This window comes from Pongo pygmaeus, chromosome 2 (assembly GCF_028885625.2).
Source record: "Pongo pygmaeus isolate AG05252 chromosome 2, NHGRI_mPonPyg2-v2.0_pri, whole genome shotgun sequence".
NCBI classification, from domain to species: domain Eukaryota; kingdom Metazoa; phylum Chordata; class Mammalia; order Primates; family Hominidae; genus Pongo; species Pongo pygmaeus.
The window spans coordinates 192480072-192507828 of NC_085930.1; the positions used below are offsets into that span (position 1 = coordinate 192480072).

General features: G+C 42.4%; 1 protein-coding gene across 1 annotated transcript in view; it reads right to left on the reverse strand.

Moving 5' to 3' along the window:
- The window catches only part of MCF2L2 (MCF.2 cell line derived transforming sequence-like 2), a 247265-nt gene that overhangs the window by 94655 nt on the left and 124853 nt on the right, over positions 1-27757 (reverse strand). The window contains exons 11-15 of the mRNA XM_054479976.2: positions 25115-25306; positions 22020-22211; positions 20342-20519; positions 14245-14345; positions 2293-2378 (exon numbers count right to left, since the gene is read on the reverse strand). Coding sequence (XP_054335951.1) covers positions 2293-2378; positions 14245-14345; positions 20342-20519; positions 22020-22211; positions 25115-25306 — 749 coding nt within the window. The remainder of the gene's footprint in view (positions 1-2292; positions 2379-14244; positions 14346-20341; positions 20520-22019; positions 22212-25114; positions 25307-27757) is intronic.

Sequence of the window (27757 nt, forward strand, 5' to 3'; positions counted from 1 at the left end):
AACTTTTAACTTGCAAGTCGTGGTAGGAGTGTTTGTAGTTGGTACTAAAATGTGATGACTTGGAAGAATTAATTAATGACCTATATTTGGGGACTTTAATTGGATGCTATAGCTGCAATGAGAATAGAACCAGAGAACTCTTGATATGCAAGGTTATTCATTCTGCGATAATAATGAGAGGAATATTCGATGTCTCTGAGTCAGTTTTCCTTCCGATCACTTCTGCATTCTGCAGTGACACAATCCTTAATCATAGCTTTCATTACGATATTCCTTTACTCCAGACCTCAAAGACTCCTTACTGCCTTCAGCATCAAATCTAAACTCTTCTACCTGGTTTTCAAGGCCCTACGTAAACTTTTCCTCCTTCATTCCCTATAGCTTAGTTTTTTGTTTTTTTTTTTATCACTGCCACTGTTATCTATCACAAATGTCAATCATGACCATACCTTGCTTAAGTTGGTTTCCCTTGCCAAGAACACTGTTTTTTCTATACCTGTTGAAATTTTGGAAATCCAATTCTACCGTCTCTCTTCCCTTAAGCATCTCTTCCTTCCCTCCTCCCCAAGTTTATACTTAGTCACATATATTATCATACTACCTACTAATCATTCCATGTGTTTTTTTACTAGCTATAAGTTCTGAAGGCAACCATGCCTTGTACAGTGTCCACTTAGGGTTCTGAATAATTAATCATCTCCCCAAAATCTGAAAGCCTTCTATATACCAAGCACATTTGTATTAGTTATGCAGCAAAACTCAAATCTATAAAATCAAAAAGGAATAAGGAAATATAGATTAAACAGTTGCAGCAAAGACTGGTGATCTTAAGGTATTTATTCAAAGTCGGTGGTAGCACAAAAACAGTAGTCTTATAGAGTCTACCTCTTGATTAACTCAGTGGCTAATTTTGCCTTTTCTCAAAGTTCTTTTGCAAGAACATAAAGATATTTTTGTTTCTTTAGTTAAGTGCTGTAACTTTATTCCTTTGTGTTTCTCATAAGAAGTATGATTTGGCAGTCTGCCATAAGTTTTTTGTTTTTTTTTCTTCCTCTTTGAGACAGGGTCTTGCTCTGTCACCCAGGCTGCAGTGCAGCTGTGTGATCACAGCTTAGCTTACTGCAGACTTAGCCTCCTGGGCTCAAGCAATCTTCTCACCTCAGTCTCCTGAGTAGCTGAGACTACAGGTGCACCCCACTACACCCCACTAAATGTTTTAATTTTTTGTGGAGATGGTGTCTCACTATGTTGCTCAGGCTGGTCTTGAACTCCGGGGCTGGAGCAACCCTCCTACCTCAGCCTCCCAAAGTGTTGGAAAGTGTTGGGATTACAGACCTGAGTCACTGCACCTGGCCTGTTATAAGTTAATACAATAATTAATCAACTAACTTAAAGAACACTAAGACTCTTATAAAAGTAGGTAGGAGTTTTAGTAAAAGTCTCAAAAGATAAACTGTCACTTAAGGAAAACTAGAGAACATATCATTGCCAAATGGTGTTTTTCAGAGATTATACCATTCAACACTCACATGCTGAATTGGGCCATTCATTATCACTCCAGGAACATGGCAATCAGTAAGAGCCCACATGTTTCTTTGAATACACCGTAAGTGAAAGAATATAAAGTAGTCTAGTTAATATTACATTTAATCAAGGAGCAAATTCCTAAAGATGTTTGTTCATTCATTCTACAGACATTTTTCAGAGGCCTGCTAAGAGTCAAGCATTATGATAGACACCATGGATAAAAGCTTACAAGTCAAACAGCGTGGGTATAAATAATGTGACTAGCACTAGAACAGGTGTCATGATGGGGATTCTGAGTATAAATATTTTTTTAAAATAAATTTCCCCGTGTTATTTTTGGTTTTTACCTCCCTAATTTAGGCTTTCTGAACGGCACAGCATTTCTGAGGATGCAAACACCTTTCTACAGAGCAAAAACAGCATTTGTATAAATTGTGTCTTTGGGGAACCAAGAGACTTTAAATGTGTTTAAACCAATAATTCAGTCAATATCAACATTAGCTTACATGTAATATTCTCTTGATAGCCCAATCTTTTAAAACACTGTATTCTTAGAAGTTTGGTTTCTAAGATGTCACTTTAAGCTCTTTTGCTTGTTGCTTTTGTGGGATCCACAAGTTTTGTTCTCAGGTACATAAATGAAGGTTAGTATACAGGATAAATATTATGATTCTTACCTGGGAAAGACAGGTGCTGAGGTGTAAAAGAGAGGATCCTCGCCACCCGTGACCCCCGCCCCCCGCACCCACGGATCTGCAGTCTTACCTGCGGGGGGAAAGGTCTCTGAGCCTGGCCTGCTGCTCCAGCTCAAGGTTCCTCCTTTCATGACAGCTTTCAAAGATTTCTTCATTCTGAAGTAAAAGAAATTTTGGTAAGATTTGATATTGTAGGGACCTCCTAACCTATATTTTTCTCTCTCCCAATTTCTGTGTTTGATTTTGGTTTTGATTCTCTCGATAAGCAAAATATCCAGTTTCTCATGCGGCTTTTTCTCAGGTTTTCACCAGCCACTCTGTGGATCCATTATGGTTTGCCCTTTTTGGCTTCCTTTAGGCACACTAAAAACTCCTTCCCAAAAGCAGGTATCGGCCAGGCGTGGTGGCGGGCGCCTGTAATCCCAGCTACTCGGGAGGCTGAGGCAGGAGAATTGCTTGAACCTGGGAGGCAGAGGTTGTGGTGAGCCAAGATCACACCATTGCACTCCAGCCTCAGCAACAGAGCGAGGCGCCATATCCAAAAAAGAAAAGCAGGTGTCCTTTCCCCTTAATCATGAAGGGCTATTCACACTGTACCGCCCCACCCCTATTGATTCATAAGAGGACAGTAATGTGATCACTGCATTCAACATCTCCTTTTTTTTTTTCTTGTAAGAAATCAAGGTCTGGAAAAGTTGCACTCGCCCTAAGACCACAAAGCGCTGGAGGCAGAGATGAAGTAAGCCCAGTGTAGGCTTTCATAGATGCGTGATAACAAGTCTAACTAAAGAAGTACCTGGGATACCAGTTTTGCCAATTCAGCTCTAAAACAATATGGCAATCTTATATTCCAAATATATATATATATATATATATATATATATATATATATATATATATATATATTTGTATTTATAGTAGAGATGGGGTTTCACCATGTTGGCTAGGCTGGTCTTGAACTCCTGACCTCAAATGATCCACTGATCTCGGCCTCCTAAAGTGGAGGAAACATATATATATATATATATGTTTTCCTTTTAAAATAGGATGTCAGTCCAATAAGAATCTAAATTTTAGTTCCCTCTATTATATATATCTGACCAGGGACCAGATAATATTTTTCATGTGTCAATATATAAAAGTTGGCCAGGCGCAGTGGCTCATGCCTGTAATCCCAGCACTTTAGGAGGCCGAGGTCAGTGGATCACTTGAGGTCAGGAGTTCAAGACCAGCCTAGCCAATATGGTGAAACCCCGTCTCTACTAAAAATACAAACATTAGCCAGGCATGGTGGGAGGCACCTGTAATCCAGCTATTTGGGAGGCTGAGGCAGGAGAATCACTTGAGCCTGAGAGGTAGAGGTTGCAGTGAGCTGAGACTGCACCACTGCACTCCAGTCTGGGTGACACAGTGAGACCCTGTCTCAAAAGAAAAAAAAAAAAAATATATATATATATATATAGAGAGAGAGAGAGAGAGAAGTAAGTATCAGTCCCAGGATTCAAATTTGAACCAGTCCCAGGATTCAAATTCAATCTAATTATTTTCACCACACTACCAAAAGTCTTTCTTCACATTTTCTATATAAAGTTGAACTAATTAATACAGCAGTGAATGTTACATTGTATCCTTTTGCAGTTTCTCATCTATGACATTACTATGCCTGAATTCCCCACTGGACTTTGAACTCAGTCTTACTCATCTTTGGATCCCCAGCGTGTAATACAGGCCCTTCATAAAGAGTGGCCATTATTACTAACAAAATTTCCTTTCACTGTGAAACCTGCTCCCAATTATAAAATGAATTGTGCTCTTTCGAACTCTGTTGATCTATTGTATGCGGGGTGGATCATAGAGTCTTATTTCATAATAGCCTAGTGATGGAAAAATAACAATGACATCAATAAAATGATGTCATCTTTTACACTGAATGATGACATCTCCCTAATTTATAGATTTTGTCATACATGAGATGCCCTCAGGAGCTTGCAGAAATGCCTTGGCACGTTGCTCTGCTGACATGTGTCAGACGGTTGGTGTGGAGGTAGAGGGAGTCTCCTCTGCCAAGCAAGTCTAATGGAATATAACACTGGTGCCATTGAGGATGCAATGAGAAGGACCCACAGCAGATCCAGAGACTGCATTCATAAAAGCTGCACAGTATACCAATGTTTTATTAAGGTATAGACAGATTAGTTGTGTTCTAGCATAGTGGCTTTCAAAGCCTGACCACAACTCACAAGAAGTACATCATAACACATACACACACACACACACACACACACACATTTTTTCATTTACATCGTAACTGATGAGATATCTTTTATTTTTATTTAATTTTTTATTTCTTTTTTTTTTTTGAGATGAAAGGTGAATTGTAGCCAAGTACTTTTAGGAAATTTTAAAATTACACATTTTGAAAGCTCTAGGAGGAAGACAGCATATTCAAGTAAAAGCTTTCTTTTATTCAAATAGTAGACTAAAAAACTGACCATAGACTAACTCAGAAATTGCTGCCATATTTCTTAGTGAGGGATTCCTTATGAGCTCCATTGAATGATAAAAGGATACTCTTCCAAATCAGAGCAACAATCGTTTCTTGTGACACTGCATCCTTTTTCCCTTCCTTCACCCTGAATTGCCCCTAGGGTATACCTAGGAGAGGGAAGGCTGGCAGCCAGCTGCTGCTGTGAAAGGGAAGTCACTCACGGCCTGCCCTATCGGGATGCCAATCTGGCAAAACAGCCCCTCTCCCCTTATGGTCATTTTATCCTGAAGAAAAAGGGTGGCAAAAAGATGGCAAAAAAGATTGTTGATCACAGATCACTGTTACAAATATAACAATTGGCTGGGCATGGTGGCTCACGCCTGTATTCCCAGCACTCTGGGAGGCCAAGGCGAGCGGATCACAAGGTCAGGAGTTCAAGACCAGCCTGACCAATATGGTGAAAACCCGTCTCTACTAAAAATACAAAAATTAGCCGGGCATGATGGCGCGTTCCTGTAGTCCCAGCTACTCAGGAGGCTGGGTCAGGAGAGTCACTTGAACCCAGAGGTGGAGGTTGAGTGAACCAAGATTGTGCCACTGCACTCTAGCCTGGGCGACAGAGCAAGATTCCGTCTTCAAAAAAAAAAAAAAAAGGAGGGGGTGGCAATGAGGCAGGGAACTGCTCTGGGTCCAACTCCCCTCACATACCCCCAACCCCCATATCCACCCCACAAACCTCCACCTCCCCACTTCCAGCGTCTCTCCAGTTTCAAAGTGACGCCCTCCCCACTTCCAGCGTCTCTCCAGTTTCAAAGTGATGCCAACCAACACACAGGCTCTCTAGGAGCACCTTGAAAGGTAACTTCTTACATTTTCCCAACACACTTATAATCTAATTGTTCTTTCTCCCCTATATTTTGAAGAAATGCATGCTCTCAAAATTGAAAAAAACGCCTAGAGGAATTTTGTAAAAAAAATCATTTTTTTTTCAGTTTCTCCAAAGGACATATAAACCCTTTTTAAACTTATATTTTGAAAAGTCCCAATAGCTAATTTTCAATCGATTATTGAAATTGTTTTTTTTCTTCCCTAAAGGGGAGATACCAACCTTTGAACAAAATTAAATTAACTTTTCCCCAAAGTTAAATGATTTTACTTTGTGATTTTAGGAATGTGTAGAAAGCGATTTCAGTTCCAACTCTTTTAAAGCAAGGGTATCTGGGATGGGCGCGGTGGCTCACTCCTGTAATCCCAGCACTTTGGGAGGCCAAGGTGGGGCAGATCACCTGAGGTCAGGAGTTTGAGATCAGCCTGGCCAACATGGAGAAACCCTGTCTCTACTAAAAACACAAAATTAGCTGGGTATAGTGGTGTGCGCCTGTACTCCCAGCTACTTGGGAGGCTGAGGCAGGAGAATCGCTTGAACCCAGGAGGCGGACGTTGCAGTGAGCTGAGATCGCGCCACTGCACTCCAGCCTGGGCAACAGAATGAGACTCTGTCAAAACAAACAAACAAACAAGCAAACAAACAAACAAAAACAAGGGTATCTGGTAATTTAAGGTGAAAGTATTATTCACTATTATGATCAATTTTCTTAAAAACAGGAGCTATTAGGCCCAATTCTGAGGAGAGAAAAAAAGCAGATTTCAAGGGCCCGTGCCACCTTCTTTGTTTAAAGTATAAAGAATGATAATAAAGTGTTAAAGATTCAGCATTTTCTGGCATTGTAAATTTAATTAATTAATTACGTAAATTAATTATGGAAATGAGATATAAAATGAAAAGATATGTCAAGTAAGAATCAATAATTATCAAAATGTTCTCTACCAAATGGGATGCAGGGGAGAAGAGTGACAAAAAGGAAAGGAAAAGGAAGGGAAGGAAATAAAGGCAAAGGCATTTGCCCACAGTCTCAGTCCAGGGTGTTCTACATGACGCAGCCCCAGAGTAAAAAATACTAGCCACAGGAATGAGTGGCTCTGTCTTCCTCTCCAGAACTGACGGGAAAAAGAGGGGAAACCTCACCTTTTTTTTTTTTTTTTTTTTTTTGGAAACTCACTGGGTTTTGACATAGAGAACAGGAAGAGAATCTACCCTAGCAGTACATTCACAGCTGGTTTGTCTGCCCTATTTGCTCCATCTCCCTGGCTCTTCCTAGCACTTTTTTTCCTACTTTCCATTTTAATTGCCTGAAAAAGCCACTTAAATATTCCTTTGGAAAACTGGGCAGTCTGTCCCCTTTTTAAAACCGCAACTATTTCCAGGAGAGTTAAAGGGCTTTCAGACTGCCCATCATTCATGCATTGTGGTGAACTAGCTCAGATTGCCTCTACCTTTAGTCCAGATCAGCTGCCTTGGGAGGGGGATTCCTGGAGGAAAGGACGAGGAGAGGAAGGTTTTAGGACATTGTATAGACTGAAGGCCCTTTGGAGGGGAAAGGCAAGCTTGAGGAACAAGCCTCAGTGTTCCTGAGGCTTTGTGGAAATGAGAAATGAATAGAGAAAGATAAGAGACTGGATCCTAAATGCAATTTTGCCTATTTCAAAATTTTCACAGGGTCTTTTTTTTTTTTTTTTTTTTTAGACAAGGTCTTGCTGTGTCACCCAGGCTGAAGGGCAGTGGTGTGATCATAGCTTCCTGAAGCTTGCAGCCTCGAACTCCTGAGCCCAAGCGATCATCCTGCTTCAGCTTCCCAAAGAGCTGGGATTACAGGCATGAGCCACCACCCCCAGCCTCAGGGTCTTTTTAATCTAAGATCTTAGATTTCCCAGCTACTATTGTTAGTAATGAGTTCAATTTACTTACTGGTTAAATTGGCTTTTATAGTCTGGACTAATACTCTAAACGCTATTGGCAATAGTTTGTTTACAGGAAAAACATCTTCTTATAAAGCTGATTGCAAATGTTTTAACAAATTTGCAAATATGTATTTCTGTTTAAAATATCAGGAAGTGAGAAACATGTTATGTGATAACTCTTTCCCATTCCCAAACCAAGAAAATGTAAAGGAAGTAAGTGTGCCAAGGACACTGAATGGAAGCTGCCCATACATCTTGAATCTTCTGACTGTTTGGTTTCATCTGATTTTAAGCTCCATGGATAAATTTCATTGTAACAATTTTTATGTCTGTAAATCTTAACCCATAAATAAAATCACAAATCAGAAAGGTACTTTATTAGGCCAGTCTTTGTCCCAGCAAATTTGGTCCCAAAGCTAGTTTACAAATAATTGCCACACAGCTACAAGGCCAGTGGGTTGACTATCCTAGCATCAATGGTGTGGGCAGGGCTGCAGCCTCTGGGGTAGCATTAGCCCCACTGACAGAGGGTATAGGTGCTCTTACCAATCTATGAGACCACCCCCCTCAACCTGGACTCAACTGTCATAAGCCTTTACTTCTTACTGTTCCTCCTAAGTACTTCATCGGGCCAACAAATTCATCCCATGAGGAATCCAAGATGGAAACGTCAAAGCTGTCTTTGGTATCATGCTTCCTCCCCCTGCCTTCTCTGCAAGGCAGAGATCCCCTCCTTCATTCTACACATTTTCTCTGATAGTCGTGTTCTAGCCACTACGGAGAACGTTTCAGTCAATGGGTATGATTTCTTCTCATCTCTTTTTGCCATAGCTACTAGTAAGCTCTCACCACTGATGTCTCAGCTGACTGTGACAACTGCCAGCGGCTGGTCAGCCTGCCTGCCTTCATCTAACCTGCTCTTTACTGTCTACCAGAGTCAGCTTCGTAATACACAGGTGCCCTCCTCCTCCTGTCAACATTCTTCAACCAAAGCCTTAGTAAACTGTCTCTCATCTACCTTCCCAGCATTCTTGAGCCATTCCTAGGATAGCCTAGGCCCTTTAGACCTCTGAGATGTTATACCCTTCCTCATTCTGGAATGCCCTTCTCTGTCTTACCCACCTTTCAGAGTTCTATTTATTCTTTTTTTTTTTTTTGAGATGGAGTCTCGCTCTGTCACCCAGGCTGGAAAGCAGTGGCGCCATCTTGGCTCACTGCAACCTCTGCCTCCCAGGTTCAAGCGATTCTCCTGCCTCAGCCTCCTAAGTAGCTGGGATTACAGGTGCCCGCCACCATGCCCAGCTAATTTTTGTATTTTTAGTAGAGATGGGGTTTCACCATGTTGGCCAGGCTGGTCTCAAACTCCTGACCTCAGGTGATCCACCTGCCTCAGCCTCCCAAAGTGCTGGGATTACAGGTGTGAGCCACCGCGCCCAGCCTTATTTATTCTTTAGAGTTGAATTCAAATGCCACCTCCTTTGAAAGCCATCCTTGATGTCCTTGTGAGGAATTGCTTTCTCTACCACATTATATATTCCTTTTACTGTAGAAACATCATTCTGCTTTATATTATAAATTATTAGAAATATGTTGTTTCCCCCATGAAAGTTTCAAGTTTCCTGAGTTTAGGCCTGATGATACAATCATTTTCATATGACCCACAGCAATTGCCTTAATATATATTAAATTGAGCTGAATAAGCCATGTACCCAGTTGAACCCACCAAATATTTTAGTGATGTCATTTCTTTATTGGTGAAAGAGCAAGGCCAACGGTGATCTTAATGTTATTCTCTCTTTTATCTTATTCAGCTCCCTCAACAAAAATGCATTCTCATAGCTTAATGTAATCACTACCTCACTCCTCTCAACTTTAGACCCTATACTAGCCTGAGAAATCCAGATCCAACTTAATGAGTTCTCCTTTATCCCAAGTCCTCATGGCCTATAAATGTAACCTCTAGGACAATGTTACAAAGAGTGAGATCTTTATACCACCTGCATTCTTGTCACCAAACGTGTAAGTTAAAAATTCAGATTCCGAGTGTGGTGACTCATGCCTGTAATCCCAGCACTTTGGGAGGCTGAGCCAGGTGGGTCACCTGAGGTCAGGAGTTCGAGACCAGCCTGGGCAACATGGTGAAACCCTGTCTCTACTAGAAATACAAAAATTAGCCAGGCATGGTGACAGGCGCCTGTAATCCCAGCTACTCTAGAGGCTAAGGCAGGAGAATCACTTGAACCTGGGAGGCGGAAGTTGCAGTGAGCTGAGATCACTCCATGGCACTCCAGCCTGGGTGACAAAGTGAGACTGTCTCCAAAAAAAAAAATTTAGATTCCAGGACCGGACCCTACACCTCCCTAATTAGAATCTCAGAGAGTGGGGCCCTGGGAATCTGCATAATTCATAAGCTTCTCAGAGCTGTGGTACACAAGAAACCATGAGAATCTTTGTTCTGGAAACTTCAGAGAACTTGGCTAAGGGCTACCCCAGGATTTGGTGGAGTCCCTGAATCTCCCATTAGCTCTGACACTGACTAGACTTCAAATATCACAGAAGGCAAGCATTGAAATGTGTTTATAGTTCATACAGTTTTCTTGCTGAGAATCAGAAATATTAATAAAACTTTTGGGAGTCAAAGTAATGAGAAGACAAGGAACTGAATTTGGCCCCTGACCTGTTATCATTTGGCAGCAAGGTACATATTCAACAATAGGATAATTCTGTATAAGCCTGAATCTGACCTTCTTTCATCTTCTTTTCGTCTTTCACACTGACCATTCTGTCTCTAAACACAGGATTAAATGAGGAACTAAAATTCACCAAGATCCTGCTAGGTGTCAGGTGCGGTGCTAGCTGCTTCCACACATTTCTCATTTAATCAGCCACCTGTGAAATTGCTATGATTTATCACCATTTGGCAGAAAAGGACATTTAGGGCACAAGAGATTAAATAAGCTGCTGGTTGGGTACATTAAGGATTAATAAATAATCAGATAGATAAGTTAGGTAGTTAAGTAAGCTGCCAGATTAGTAAACAGCTAGTTTCAAATCCCATCTCCAACATTTACTAGTTGTATGACCCTTGGGGAAACTCAACCTCTGAGTCTCATGGCACTGCTGATAAAATGGAAAATGTCATCCTCACAAGGTTCTGAGGACTAGAGATGGACTCAGGTACACACAGCACCCAGTACAATGTCTGGCCTTCAGCCAATGATAGCAACCCTTCACTCACCTCTCCATTCCCTTCCAGCCCCTGCATTCAAAAACTTTTCTTTATTTATTTTTTTTAATTTAGGAGGCTCTTTGCTCAGAATCCTGAAAAGGCTTCTGTTATTATTATTTTTTTTTTCATCTTCTGGGAGCACAGAATAGGCTTCTGCTCCTTTAAATAACTTTAACAGGCACCAAAGGAACACTGTTAGCTCTTTCTTAATTCTGTAGGTCCACATTTAGGAAAAAGAAATTGTCAGCCTCTGACTTATTTCCAGCTTACAAAAAGGCTGTGATGTTGGCAGCCCAGGGAAAGCAGTTCCCGTGAGTCATGCTTTCAGCTTTCAGCCAGTGAAGAACAGGAAATAGTCACATCACTATTGCCAACAAGCACAGCGAATCGCTTCCACCACACGGCTTTCCCAGATGACGTCAGTGAGCCAAGCACAGGGCATCACCCTTGCCACATGGCCCCGGAAGAGTCTCAGCTGCCCTGTCAAGTTTAGCTTCTCAAGCTCCCCAGAACCAGCATGGCAAGGATCACCCCGCCAGAAAAAGAAATGATTTCTCTGATCATGATCAAACCATGTCCTAATTTTAGTTGTAGGTGGTGCGTATCAGTGACTGTATTATAGATGGTTTTGGTTCACAGCTATTTTTTTTTTCTCTGTATATGTACTCTCAAGGGCAAAGGGGTGGCATTTATCACAACGTTATGATTCACTCTACTAGACTGGCTGTGTTTCATTTCATCTTTGAGTTCTAGATCTAAGGCCAAAAGGATGTCAGAATTGCCACCCAGAGTTAGATGCATGCTCTATGCATCCTGGTCATCTCTCTTGGACAGTGGCCACTAAACACAAGCTGCAATGATTATTGTTGATGTTAGTGAATTGATTTGTCCCCCTTTTAATAATCCATGACCCACACAGACATGAATCTAAACCTTTTTTTTGAACCTATCTTTTTCTTACTAGTTTTCTTACGTATTTTGCAATAACAATTTCCCTGGTTATAATACACAATGTGTGAAACACTAATTGCATTTATTGGTCCTAAATTCATTCCTAAGTCTAGGATTTGGGGATTTAGTGCACAAATCCACTTTCTTCCTGCTCATGTTGTTCATGACTTTATGGATTCTGCTTACATTTCCTCCCATAGCCTTGGTCTTTCTAAGCAGAAATCTGACCAGCCTCTGTTCCTACTCTGCTTCCTCCACCACCTTGACTGTTAACATATGCTGTTGTGGGAAAAGCTTTTCATTAAATACGCAAACAAATCAACAATAAGGAAGAAAACAACTGAAGCACAGAAGGATGATTGTAACATGGACTTGTGCTTGTTTAACAGTACCCATACTGTTTGGTGAGTTGCCTCAATAAAGAGGGAGATGGCAACTTAACAGGATGGGTTAGGAGTCTGAATTAAATAAACAACATGGCAAAAGAAGGAAGAAACCAAAAGCTGGGTGACCAGGGCTTCTTGGATTCTACTCAACACTTTCCACACCTACAGGCCTCTGATTCTATCCCCACCGCTGCTCCTACACTGTCTATGTTTCTCTTTTACAACAACAACAAAAAAATAGCACTTGTTCACTGTTCACAATTATTGAAATAAATCACTCTAATTTGGATTCCTTTATATATGAGAACTTCCACATGCTGAAAACTCCCGTAGCATCTTTATAGTGTGCAGATCATAAATATGTTGTCTGAAGACGGGCAAAGTAGGTCATAGAGATACAAACTGAGTTCACATCACACTGGGAGTCAATGGCAATAGCATATGAGCTCAGGGGCCAAATCTGAGCTCTGATCATGTGACACAGTCCTCACCTTCAGAGATGACATTCTCCCAGAAGTGCAGGGTGCAGAAATGGATAGGCTGATGTTCACTTTTGAAGAGGACCACAATGAAACCCTTTTAATATTACTTAATGATTCCGCAGATCTCCTGGGTGTTAAATCAGGTGAATCTATTTTTAAAAATTGCTATTTACTTTTTTAGGTGGCTGATCAAGACAGTATGAAATTTCATACAGTTTCCTAACTTGAGAAAACGTGGTGATGCAATTCCTCTAACCAGGAGGGATTTATGGACAGCGGTGGCTCCGTTCTAATCTGCCCTGAATACGGGATGACTAAACAAATTGGCAGACGGATGCAGCTTTCTCTCTCTCTAAGAAAAGTCTGCTGAGAACCCCCGTTCCCACTCTGTTTCTGCCTCCAAAAAGAAAAGCCTAAAACTCACTTTCTTCTGGACTCTTTCAAGGTCAGTGGAGTTCCCATGGGGTTCATATTCAGATACTTTGGGGATAGATGATGGATCATAAATGTTGCTGAAGTTCATTTGAGCCCATGGCCTCTGGTTTCAGAACCATTCAGCCAGTCAAATATTTAATTTTTAGTGAAGCAGGGGAAAGGGAACCCCTTCGGGGGTTGCTATGCAGCAACTTATATTCACAATTCACAATTAAATATACTTCAGTTTCTAAATATATGTTACTTTAAAATTATACAGTGCTTAGCAATTTTCAAACTTTCATTTCATGCTCAAAATATTTTCAGGAGGTAGCTGTTGTTATACCCATTTGTACAAGCAAGAAACTGAGGTTTCAAGAGGTTATGTTGCTTAAACCCGGATCTGCCTGATTCCAAACCTTATGCTTTTTTTAAACTTCTATTTTGAAATAATTATATTAAGTTACATGAGGTTGCAAAGAAATGGAAAGTCTCATGTCCCCTTTCTCCAAACCTCCTCCAATGTTAACATCTAAGAAACTGACACTGGCACAATCCACAGAGCCTATTCAGGGTTCACCAGTTATTCATACACTTGTGTGTGTGCACGTGTGTGTGCAGCTCTGTGAATTTTGTCATGCTCTTTTTTTTTGAGACGTAGTTTCGCTCTGTTGCCCAGGCTGGAGTACAGTGGCACAATCTCGGCTCACTGTAACCTCCACCTTCCAGTTTCAAGCGATTTTCCTGCCTCAGCCTCCCGAGTAGCTGGGATTACAGGCATCCGCCACCACGCCCATCTAATTTTTGTATTTTTAGTAGAGACGAGGTTTCATCATGCTGGCCAGGCTGGTCTCGAACTCCTGACCTCGTGATCTTCCCACCTCGGCCTCCCAAAGTGCTGGGATTACAGGCGTGAACCACCACGCCCGGCCTGTCATGCTCTTTTTATACGTCAACCATACACTGTTCTACCAATTTTAAATATGAAGTCAGATTACAGAAATAAATAAAATGATTTTTCTTTTACTACAACAGTATCTACCAATAATTACATACATGACCAAATAGCTTTCACTTCTAGCTGCCATTAAGAAGAAAGAAAAGGATGAAAAGAAAAAAAAATCCTATAAACCCCAGTTCTTGAAAGCATTAGTCTGTGCTATGTGCCTTAGGTACAGATTAAGGAAACACAATTTGTTGATTTATTGATAATTGTGACAGCAATCTTCCCTCTTGTCAGGAAGTTCTATAAGTAAAATAAAGGTAATTTTACCTTGACTTCAAATTTAGTCTCATCATCTTCCTTTCCCCGGGAGTTCAACTCTGTCTCCGTATAAGGTTCCTCAGACGTTCTCAGAGGATGAGCTAGAGGGACTAAGAAAACCTGCCATTAATTTGGTTATTTGACTTATAAATTGTAACTCAGTGCACTTTGTCTGACTTGGACAAATAGCTGGACCATGTCAATGTGGTTAACCATAAAAGCTCAGTTGAGCTGCTGCGTTGATTTCCTAGGGGGTGGATGAAATTGGAGGTGAAGGAGAGACACAGAAAAGAAATAGAATCCTTGACTCCAGGGACTTGACATTTCAGCAGAAGAGAAAAAAGTCACAGCCAGCACCACATGAAACATCAAACTACAACAAATCTGTACATATAGTAATGTGGTAAAGAATAGTAGATTTTCTGTCATTCCCATTTTTAAGGCCCAGCTAAAAAGTCACTTTTGGCTGGGTTTGGTGGCTCACACCTATAATCCCAGCACTTTGGGAGGCTGAGGCGCGCAGATCACCTGAGGTCAGGAGTTCGAGACCAGCCTGGCCAACATGGTGAAATCCCGTCTCTATTAAAAATACAAAAATTATCCAGGCACAGTGACAAGTGCCTGTAATCCTAGTTACTTGGGAGGCTGAGGCAGGAGAATCACTTGAACCCGGGAGGCGGAGGTTGTGGTGAGCTGAGATTGTGCCACTGCACTCCAGCCTGGGCAACAGAGCTAGACTCCATCTCAAACAAACAAACAAACAAACAAACAAAAAGGCCACTTTCCTCATGAAGTCTTCCATATTACAAACTTTATGGATTCTTTTATGCACTGCTGCTTTGGCCTGCATCATGTGCACAACATAATGTTGCACTTGATGTTGTTCTTGGATTCAAAGACTAAATTCTAGGTACTACATTGTATTGAATATATTTTCCATTATAAAGGTAATTAATTTTTGCTTATTACAGAAAATCTGAAAAACACTAAAATCTTAACATTGAAGCACAATCACTTAGTATATTTCCTTACAGTCTTCTTTCCAATGCTCTCCCTCTTTTTACACACATACATGTACACACACAATCATACTATGATTGTATTGTAAGAGGATGGCCATGCCTGCTGCTCTTGCTCTTTTCTCTCGGTCATTCTCTCTCCCTTCTCCCCACCTGGGAAATATCCTTTCTTCAAGCTCCATGGCCATTTGGTAGTAAAATTGGGACTTGGAGAGGAGAAGCCCTGGTTAGGCCTCAAGGCTTCCTAACCCACCTTACCAGCTTTACCAAGCATTGAGGGTGATGGCCACAAGGCTAATAGATAAGAGGTACTTTGAATTCTTATTTGTCACAGTCACCACCCTTGTATATGCTGGTCCCTTGGGAAACTCACAGGAGACGTGATTAATCCCAGGAAGGATTTCAGCATTTCTTTTTTTTTTTTTGAGACGGAGTCTCGCTCTGTCACCAGGCTGGAGTGCAGTGGTGTGATCTCAGCTCACTGCAACCTCCGCCTCCCAGGTTCAAGCGATTCTTCTGCCTCAGCCTCCCAAGTAGCTGGGACTACAGGTGCACACCACCATACCCAGCTAATTTTTGTATTTTTAGTAGCGACGGAGTTTTATCACATTGGCCAGGATGGTCTTACTCTCTTGACCTCATGATCTGCCTGCCTTGGCCTCCCAAAGTGCTGGGATTACAGGCGTGGGCCACCGCGCCCAGCCAATTTTAGCATTTGTAGGTCCCAAGACCAAAATGCCATTCATCGAACGCCACCAATATATCACCCTGATTCTTAGCTACGGCAGACTTGATGGAGGTTGACCATCTGATCTCCAGAGGCCCCTCCCAACCCTTCCATTCTGTGAGCCAACTGGAAGCAGCTTGGGCTTTCTATGGGTTTTTCATAGATGTTATGTTGAAAATCGTAGAAAAGTACACTGCTACCCCAGGTTATACATATGACCATTAATGCTGCTTTGTAATAACAGACAATCCTTTGGGCTCCTCCCTCTCTGTGGGATCTCTATAAAGTGAGTGATTCCAGGCACAATAACTAGATGCTAGAAATGCATGCACTATAATTAGTGACACCATGACTGAGAAGCGCCTGTCCTTGACACTGTAAGTAGAGTGAAGCAGTGAAAGGTGGGGCCACAGAAGCCACACTGCCAGTGTTCAAACCTTGCTCTTCCATGCACGAGACAAACATGATTACAGTCACCTCTGTACCTTACCTTTTTCATCTGTAAAGTAGGGAAAAATGAGAAATCCCATAGTAAAGGGCTGTGATGAGGCTTTAATGAGTTCATTTGTGAAGAATGTAGATCATATACAATGCATAATACATTTTAGCTATTATAGCCACATGGCACTAAAAAGTTTTTTCACGTTCCTTATGAACTTCAGAGGTGTTAAAAGCTGTAGCCAAGGCATCCAGCTAACAAGAGTCAGAGCTGAAATTCCAGCTCTTAAGCCCCTCCACCCATCTTCTTTACACTGTGAAATACAATTGCTTATCTTGGCACAGACTCAGTTACTAAGGAATCAGACAAAAATGTTTGAAAATCCTTTTAGTGACTTGCTAGAGTCCACACTCAGTAGATACTTGCCAAAAACAAAAGTGCAGGATTGTTCTGCAAAATGAGCTAGTTGTTTGACTTAGGTCAATGACAACCTGTTCAGACTTGACAAAGACCTATTTATTCTGGGAAGGAGTGTTATCTATTATGAAATCTTGTATTTGAAAAGTCGAGAAACAAATCTGTAATTCCCGCTTTATTTACTTGAAACAAACATATGTACCTGGAAACAATGAATGAGGCCAAATCATAGATGTGAACATAGTTTAGCTTGAGGAAAGATGAAAGGTCAAGAGAACCAAGTTCTGTTTCCAATCATCTAAGAAGGATGTCTCTGTGTATGTTTGGGTATGTCTGTGGTATGTGTATGCAAGTGTGTTAGAGTGTATACATGGATGCGTGTGTGTGTGTGTTTGCAGATAAAAATTCAGGAAAGAAATACACTAAATGTTATCAAGGCTTACTTCTAAAAAGTAGGATACATGGTGGAAGACAAGGGAATGTAAATTGTACTAAATGGAGAATTACCAAAACACCCCACAATTTTCAGATAAACAAAAACTGAAAGAATTTATTGCTAACAGGCCAGGCACGGTGGCTCACAACTGTAATTCCAGCTCTTAGGGAGGCAGAGGCGGGAGGATAGCTTGAGCCCAGGAGTTTGAAACCTGCCCGGACAATATAGCGAGACCCCGTTCTCCACAAAAAGGAAAAAATAAAGACAAGAAAAGAATTTGTTGCTAGTAGACTCCCCAACAATAAATACTAACAGAAGCTCTTTATTCCAAAGAGAAATGACACAAGATAGTAACTCAAATCTATAATAAGGAATGAAGAACCCCAGAAATGGTGAATAAGGGGGTATGTATACACACACACACACACGTATGTATTTCTCTTAATTTGATATATGACTATTTAAAGCAAAAATTATAATACCGTAGTGGGGGATTAACATATATAGATGTAATATTTATGATAAGAATAGCACAGAGGATGGATGGGGAGCATATGGAAGTATGATGTTATAGATTTCCTATATTTTGCATAGAATGGTATGAAACTAACTCAACAGATCATGACAAGTTAAGGATGCATATGGTAATCCCTAGTCTGGGTAAAAAAACAGTGCAAAGAGATATGATAACAAGCCAATAGAGGAATTAAAACAAAATATTAAAAAATATTTACTAACCCAAAAGAAGGCAGGAAAGAAGGAAAAGAGGAATAAAAAGCACAAGAGACATATAGGATAACAAAATAGGAACTCTAAATCCAACTATATCAATAATGATGATGGATGTAAACATAAAAATCTAATCACTCCAATTACAAGGCAGAGGTCACAGTGTATAAAAAGGCAAGACCCAACTATATGCTGCCTACAACAAATATACTTTAAATACAAAGACAGAAGAATAGAACACAGAAAAAGAATATGTTCTGCAAACACTAAGCATGAGAAACTGTGACAATATCGCACAAGATAGACTTTAAGAGTATTTCTAGAGGTAAGGAGGGAAGGAGAGACATTTCATAATTATAAAAGGGCTAATATATCTGAAAGACATCAAAACCATGAATATGTATGTGCTTAATGACAGAGCTCCACAACACATGACACAAACAACTGACATGTACATCCTGCCCAAGGGCAGTTTATTCCAAGGATGTACAGTTGTTTTAACATTTGAAAACAAATCATTGTAATTTACCATATTAACAAATAAAGAAGAAAAACCATATCATTATCTCAATATATGGACCAAATAAGCATTTGAAAAACTCAATAATCATTCATGATAAAAACTCTCCAAAAAAATAGAAATAGAAGGGAATTCCCTCAATCTGATAAAAGACATTTGTGGAAAACCTATAGCTTACATCATACTTAAAGATGAAACTTGAACTCTTTTCCTAATTTTGGGAAAACACACAGATGTCTGCTCTCACCATTTCTATTTGACATTGTAGTAGAGGTCCCAGTCATTATAATATGACAAGAAAAAAAGTATAAAGATTGAAACAGAAAAAAGTAAAAGCATCCCTATTCACAGATGATAGGATTATATTTCTATATAGAAATCTATTCCTATTCTTAGTTATATATGGTAAATTCCATTCATTACAGGGTTAAAAAAATGTGAAATGCCTAAGGCCTTTATACTCAAAACGACTGTATTGTTGAGAGAAATTAAAGATTACCTAAAAAACATAAGTTATAACATATTCAGGAATTGGAAAAGTCAATATTGGTACGATAATAGTTCTCTCCAAATTAGCTCATATATCCAGTGTAATCCCCATCATAATCCCAGCAGAAATTGAAAGGCGATTCTAAAATTTATAGAACAATGAAAAGGACCTAAAATAGCCAAAACAACCTTGAAAAAGAACAATGTTGGAACATTGCATGACTTGATCTTAAAGGCTAACTAATAAGCTATAGTAATCAGGACCATGTGGGATTGACATAAGAACTTACCTATTTTTTAAATCTTTGCTCAAAGAACCAATTTTACTACTCCATTGCTAATAAAACGTGGGCCTTTTAAAGGTCCTAAATGGGGTCTATTTTATGCTGTTTTTATTATGTTGTTATTATTATGATGCATTTGTTGTTCTTGTTGTTCTTGTTGTTGAGACAGAGTTTTGCTCTTGTGGCCCAGGCTGGAGCGCAATGGCGTAATCTCTGCTCACTGCAACCTCTGCCTCCCAGGTTCAAGCAATTCTCCTGCCTCAGCCTCCTGAGTAGCTGGGATTACAGGCACCCACCACCATGCCCAGCTAATTTATTTATATATATATCTATATATATATGTGTGTGTGTGTGTGTGTATATATATATATATATTTTTTTTTTTTTTGAGTCGGAGTCTCGCTCTGTCACCCAGGATGGAGTGCAGTGGCGCCATCTCTGCTCACTGCAAGCTCTGCCTCCCGGGTTCACGCCATTCTCCTGAGTGAACTCCTCAGCCTCCCGAGTAGCTGGGACTACAGGACTACAGTAGTTGGGACTACTACTATATTTTTAGTATAGATGGGGTTTCACCGTGTTAGCCAGGATGGTCTCGATCTCCTGACCTCGTGATCTGCCCGCCTCAGGCTCCCAAAGTGCCAGGATTACAGGTGTGAGCCACCGTGCCCAGCCTAATTTTTATATTTTTAGTAGAAACGGGGGTTTCACTATGTTGGCCAGGCTGGTCTCGAATTCCTGACCTCAGATAATCCACCCGCCACGGCATCCCAAAGTGCTGGGATTACAGGCGTGAGCCGCCGCACCCGGCCTTTATGATGCATTTTTATTATTCCTTCAGTAGATTGTGTGTTTCTCCTTGCATCCAGGCACTTGGTGTTATCTAAGTGTTTAAGTCTTCCATGTCCACACTATGCCATATCTGTAATCTGTTTTAAATAGTATCTGTTAAAACAGTGACCATTATCCATCGTAGACAACCAGTCTCAGTCCTCATGGTGCTGATGAAACCCAAAAGCCACAAAGCTTCTTTTCCTCAAATAACCTACCCGAGGTGGAGGGCTGGCTGGTTTTCGATGACATCCATTTTGGTGAAGACTCAGGATGTGGGGCCACAGGTTGCACTGGACGAGTTTGTTTGGCTGCCAGTTTCATCAGACTCACTTGCCTCTTGTGAAATATTTCCTGGACATCATCCAGCCTCTGCAAAACTTTCTGGGCTTTGGCCTGCAGTAACAAAAGCAAATCATCATGAACAGGCTTCTCTGTATATAGCCTGAGGACACGAAGCATTCCCTTTCTCCCACCTTCCCCAACTCCCCCCATCCCTACCTCCCTCAGGTGACCCCCTCTGGGCATCACTATGCAAGTCGCTGCAGGTCCTGCCATGCTCCAGAATTGTGCATCTAAGGATTAGCCTCTCCTACTTGAGACCCTTGAGGACAATGACTATATCCTTTCACTATGGCATCTCCAGTGCCTGGAACACCCTGGCACAGGAGTTGGAGACCAGCCTGGTCAACATGGTGAAATCCCGTCTCTACTAAAAATACAAAAATTAGCAGGGTGTGGTGGCTGGTGCCTGTGATCCCAGCTATTCGGGAAGCTGAGGCAGGAGAATCGCTTGAACCCAGGAGGCAGAGGTTGCAGTGCGCCGAGATCATGCCACTGCAGTCCAGCCTGGGTGATAGAGCAAGACTCCGTCTCAGAAACAAACAAACAAACAAACAAACAATTAGAATACAATGTGGTTTGTGTCACGTTAGACAGAGCAAAGACTTTTGGCCTGAGTCCATGGATGGACTTCAGGGCATTCCCCAGAATTACATAAACAGACAGGCTGGATATAATCTGTTCCTCCACTGCATCTTCTCTTCCCTTCTTTGTGCCCAGGAAGCTGACTAAAAGAAGCTCCTAAAACAGAGGTGCAGACAAGGTGATGTGGCTCTCAGAGGAAGGTGTGCTACCTACAACCCTGCTGGCTTCATGGAAGAATGTGCTTCTCAAATGCAAATCCAATCAAGTTATCCCCCTGCTTAAATCCAAACTCGCTCATGTGGCCCGCAAAGCCTACCTTGCCTGCCTCTCTCTAACCTCACCCAAAACACGCTTCCGTTGCTCTCTAGGTTCCAGCACCCTGACCTTTTGGTCTGCACTGTGCCAGGCTCCCTCCAGCCCTGAAGCCTTTGCACATGCTGTTCCTCCTGTCTGGAAAGCCTCTCCCATCTTGTCTATTCATTCTCTAGGCTTTAGCTCAAGTGACTCTTCCCGAGAGCCTTCTCTGACCCCAGTCCAGGTCAAGTTCCTCTGTCACATGCCTGACCCTGAATCCCTCCTTGACAGCACTTTTATCAGCTTGTAACATATTTTTGTGTGATTATTTTGTTAATGTCAGCCTCTCCCACGAAACTGTAAGATCAGTGAGGGACGGAAGCATGCCTATTTCTAATCATCATGGTATCCTCAACACTCAGCACAGCATGTGGTACATCAGGAATACTCATAAGCATTAACAGAGAAATGACTGATTTGAGTCAGACGAAGGGTCAGTATGCCAGGACGTTCAGGCCGAGAGTCTAAGAGGCCGCCGGAGGGCTTCGGAACCGGTGAGCCCACTCAATTCAGCCTGCTCAGTACCCTGTGTGTACTTCATCAGGAAGAAGGTACAGTCCCTCCCTCCCCTATCCGTTTCCCAACCACAGGATCAAAATAACCCGGAAGCATTACCTTTGCATCGAGGGTGAGCAGCAACTCAAACTCGTTGTAAAACTCCTTGGGGCTGAGCAACGGGTACTCCTTGACTGTGCCCAGGAATGTCGCAATGTCGTTCAAAGCGATGTCAACCCCTTCTCGAGACTGGCACTTGTCTACAGCTTGGGAAGCCAAGAGGTAGATTCCTGCCTCACACCATTGGCTGACCTTTTGGAAAGAAACAGTGCCCTGTGCACTTCACCTGACCACAACTCAGAGCCACCATAATCCTCAGCAGGTCTGAGCTTGTAAGGTGTCTACAAGGATTCCGAGAAAATGGGAAATTGTCATGGGACGGCATAAAGTTTAAGGGGTCTAACCACTGTAAATTACACTATGAGGTGCACAAACCCAAACCAATTTATACCTGTCCACTTCTCAGGGAAGTCACTTGGTCAGCAAAATGAGTCTCTTCCACTAACAGTAATTGCTACATCTCCAGGAGGAGACAGCTAAATATATATTTAATTTGAGACAGAGTTTCACTCTGTCACCCAGGCTGGAGTGCAGTAGTGCGATTATGGCTTAATGCAGCCTGGAGAGGTCTACCCCAGGCTCAGGTGATTCTTCCACCTTAGCCTCCTGAGTAGCTGGGACTACAAATGCGTGCCACCACACCAGGCTAATTTTTCCTTCCTTCCTTCCCTCCTTCCTCCTTTCCTTCCTTCCTTCCTTCCTTCCTCCCTCCCTCCCTCCCTCCCTCCCTCCCTTCCTTCCTCTTTCTCTCTCTCTCTCTCTTTCTTTCTTTCCTTTTTTTGAGACAGGTTTTGGCCATGTTGCCCAGGCTGCTCTCGAACTCCTGGGCTCAAGCAATCCTCCCACCTCAGCCTCCCAAAGTGCTGGGATTACAGGTGTCAGGCACTGCACCCACCCAGCCTTATAGCTAAATATCTCTTAGGCTGGTCTAACCATAGAGAAATGTAATCAATGGCTTCTGGGGTTTACCTGCTAGTCCGCCCTTCTTGCATCCAAATTGGTTACCAGAACGCAGGGTGATTAATAAGACATTAGACCTGGCCCTTACATTTCCTGGGAGAAGGGCATGTCCCTTTTAACAAAAACACAACTTGCCGCTTTGGATTCCCAGGTGATCCCTATTTGCATTTACTGGCATTTGTCTTTCCTAAGGAAGCAAGAATGCAAAGCTTTGTAACTCAGCACAGCAATACTCAAGAGTTTCTGGATGCTGGGAGGACATTAGATAGGTGATGAATTCTAATTATTCAATTTTTTAAAAAGACTCATTTTCTTTGCTCTTTTGAACTCCACTGAGACACTTGAACAGAAAGACAGGGAGCGCTTATGCTACCTGCAGAGTTATATGAAAATAAGCTTCCAGTGCCAATACCTCTGCATTTCCATTTACCATGTGACCGGAAAAGCAATATAAAATAACTATACAGAGAAAAAAGATCAAAATGCAACACTCCAAAGTGGTTGTCTTTCTAAGTGGGAAAATAATAGGCAACTTAAATTTTTGTCTTTTTTTTTATTTACAGTGAATATGTACCACATTTAGAGTAATAAAAAATCATAAAGATATTTCAGAATTAATAATTACCATTATGTAGAGATGGGGGATAGTGGGATATGTACGTGCCCATGAGTAACCTTTTTCTTCCTACATTTTTGGATTTCCACAATAATATGAACTCATGCTTTGATATATGCTGTGAAAACTTTCTCTTTACACATCATGCCTAGATCTGCAAAAAACATTAGGCTGGGATTTTCTGTAGAGTTACTATGGCTACTTGCTTTCTCTCTCTCTCTGTCTCCCTCTCTCTTTCTCATACACACATGCGCACGCGCACACACACGTGCACGTGCACGCGCGCACACACACACACACACACCAGGCTTATTATCTCTGGAGCAAAAATGGAGTTGGGAAAACAGCAGCTGATCCCGCAGCAAGCTCAGCACACAGAGCATGCTGCGCACCAGCCCCTTCGGAGCTACTTGCTTCTGAAACAACTATATTTCATTGACATTAAAATCCCCTTAGCAATGGGATGAGGTAAGCAGCCCGGGTGGGTGCCCCCTGCCATGCAAGAGGAATAGCTGTGGGGATGGAGCATGCTGACTCATTGCCATCAGCCACATGCTGCCTGGGACCAGCTGACAGGGAAGACTCCAGAAACCGCTGCTCCTGCTGACTGGGAACATACCCTAGAGGTCACCTCCAAAGGGCACCAGGGTCTGCACACCCCTCTCCCTGTGGGCCCCTGGCATGCGCCCTTGCTATCTATCCTGTGAAGCCTTGGTGTGGAATCTGGCAGGCCTGACTTCAATTCTGGCTTCCCCTGTGTGCACCATGTGTGGTCTTGGGCAGTCACTTACCCCAGGGTTTCTTGGTGTCATCCCTACACCACCTGCACCAGAATCATTTGGGCACTTTACTAAAATACTAGTTCCTGGGCAGTATTCCAGACCTACTGACGCTGAGTCTCCAGGGTGGTGCATAAGGGAATCTGCCATATAACAGCTCACTAGGTGATTCTCGTGTGCTACATTTTGAGACCCAGCAGAGTATCAGTTTCTGCCTCTGCACAATGAGGCCATTAATACCTTCCTCAGAGGTTGTCTTGAGGATTATAAATAGATGACATAATTATGTTCCTGGTAGGAATAGAGTAGGTACTCGATACATGGTAGGGAGTATAAAATGGTCATTATTACTTAAGCTTCTCCAAAAAGAGTCAAAACCCTTTGCCTTTATATGAGGGAAGCACTCTGCAAATATAGTGCTTGGTTCTCTGTACACCTGAAAGGGAATCAAGAAGTGTTCCCACAGGGCCAGGCCAAAACACACTCTTAAAGTCTGGCTCCACACAGATAGAAATGGGCTTTAGTTAACTTTAATGGGATGTGGTGGGATGGCCAGAGCACTTTTTACCTTCAGTACCTCTACAACCTAGGATCTGCAGTTTTTAATGCCTCTTGAACATCTTTTCATATAAAGCACTCGAGCCTCTCAGCAATCACGCAAGGAAGGGAGGACAAGTATGATGGAAGCTTCTTCACAGAAAATCTTGCAGACATCATGTTCTTGGCTGTGTTTTGCTCACCTTGTCCAGTTGTCTATGAAACTCTAAGGACTTTCCTAAAATGTCCCATTTTTTCTTGTTTCCATTGATGAAATCGTCACAGAGGTGCCTGAGCTCCACACACCGGGGCCTGATGGCATCTGCTGCATAATGGTGGCTTTGGATGAGCCGGTCCCCAATCAGTGCCAGCAGCTGGGCCTTTTCCAGGGGCTCCTGCAAAGTGAACATCCACAGCCAGGCATCAGAAGTCAGGGCATCATGAGGCTGAGAGCTGCCTGGTATTGTGTGCTCCAAGCCTGGAGGGAGGCTGTGGAGATGCTAACCCAGGATGAAGGCTGGAGAACCTGAGAAAGCTCTGAATGGTTCCAGGCCCAGGAAGTTGAGCCTGGCCCAGAGTTGTCCACACGCTGAACAACAGCAGTCATTCAGTCAAATACTTGTTGACTTCTGGGCTAGACATGGAGGATATAGTGTTAACAAGCCCAAAATTTTCAGATTAATGGAGAATTCAGATATCAACTAAATTACACAAATCGTTAAATTATTACAATTGCAATAAACTCTAGGGCAGAAAAGCATGGAGTGCACATAATAAGAGATTTTGAATACCCCTATTAACTAAAGGAACAAGAAGAGGGACTGACACCTGTCCTTGAGGAGAGTGGGGGGTGAGCTGAAGTTGAGACACTGGTGAAAATTGGATATGGACAACTCAAAGGTGGTCATGACACTTAAGAAATATGCTTGTCTAGGCTGGGCATGGTGGCTCACACCTGTAATGCCAGCACTTTGGGAGGCCGAGGTGTGCGGATCACCTGAGGTCAGGAGTTTGAGACGAGCCTGACCAACATGGAAAACCCCCATCTCTACTAAATACAAAAATTAGACGGGCGTGGTAGTAGGTGTCTGTAATCCCAACTACTCAGGAGGCTGAGGCAGGAGAATCGCTTGAACCCGGGAGGCGGAGATTGCAGTGAATTGAGATTGCGCCACTGCACTCCAGCCTGGGTGACAGAGCAAGACTCCATCTCAAAAAAAAAAAAAAAAGAAAGAAAGAAATATGCTTGTCTAAACCCTTTCCCAAAGCCTGTAAGGGCCCTGTCTACACTGACCCTGTCTGCTCAATCACATTTCCTACCTCTTTCTGCATGACGCTTCGCTCTAACCACACGTGCCAAGTTTTCCTGTTTGTTTAAGCATTCCTTCATTCATCTTTCTCCTATTATTGAGAACCTACTATTTGCCAAACACTGTCACAGGTGCTGGGGGTTCATTGGTAAAAGAAAGCAGGCAAAAATCCCCACCTCATGAAATGAAGCTTACATTTTAATAGGAGACAGTAGCAATGAACAATTGCATGTGTAGATTACATGGTATCTTAGACAGTGACGAGTGCTGGAGCTAGTATTTTAAATCGGATGGTGAGACGGTCTCCCTGAGAAGGAGTACTCAAGCTATGCAGAAAAGACTTCACATAGAAAGCCTGAGACTAGGCCGGGTTGTGGTGGCTCACGCCTGTAATCCTAGCACTTTGGGAGGCTGAGTGGATTGCCTGAGCTCAGGAGTTTGAGATCAGCCTGGGCAACACAGGGAAACCCCATCTCTACTAAAATAAAAAAAATTAGCCAGGCAAGGCAGCATGCGCCAATAGTCCCAGCTACTCTGGAAGCTGAGGCAGGAGAATTGCTTGAACCTGGGAGGCGGAGGTTGCAGTGAGCCAAGATCATGCCACTGCACTCCAGCCTGGGCGACAGAGCTAGGCTCCGTCTCCCAAAAAAAAAAAAAAAAAAGAAAAAAGAAAGCCTGAGACTACAGCCTTAGAAAGACCCGATTTTAAGATTGGCCCTTTGTTGGCATCTAGGAACTTAGATTTTGGGAAGGTTCCCTCCATTCCCTGATGTGAATAGTTCACAATGCCTGAGCTGTTTGTGCAAATAGTATGGTTTATGGTGATTACTTGCTTTTCTTCTGGGAGTCTGCAATCTTGGTACTTGCCAGACAGAAGCTGCCAACATGACCAGTCACCAATAAAACCTATGGGCACCGAGTCTCTAATGAGCTTTCCTGGTAGACAACATTTCACACACATTGTCACAACCCATAGACAGGGGCAGGAAGTATGTCCTGTGAGACTCCCACAGGAGAGGATTCTAAGAAGCTTGTGCCTGGTTTCCTCCAGACTTCACCTCACATGCTTTTCTCCTTTGCTAATTTTGCTTAGTACTTTCTCATTGTAATAGATCATAACTCTAATACAGCTACATGCGGAGTCCTCCTAGTGAATCTTCGAAGAAATGTGTGCACGGTCTTGGGAGCGCTCTGCACACAAGCCAAGACTGAAGTCAGGGACAAGCCGCACAGTACTTGGCTGCGAGGTGAAGGCGTGTTTGACAAGTTCAGGTAGCTGGAAGGAGGCCAGTGTGGCTGCAGCAGAGGGAGCAAGAAGGAAATGAGTGGAAGATGTAACTAGAGGCAAGAGGGGGTTCCATGGCCGGGGTGAGAGGAAAGCCCCTGGGTTGGGGAAGGATCTCGATCATGTTTATGAAAGAACCGCTCCAGGTACAGTGTCCAGAATACGAGGAAATGCAGGGAGACCTGTTAAGGGGCTGCTGCAGGAATCCAGCTGAGAGATACGGCTTACGGCTGATCACCAAACTAGCTCCT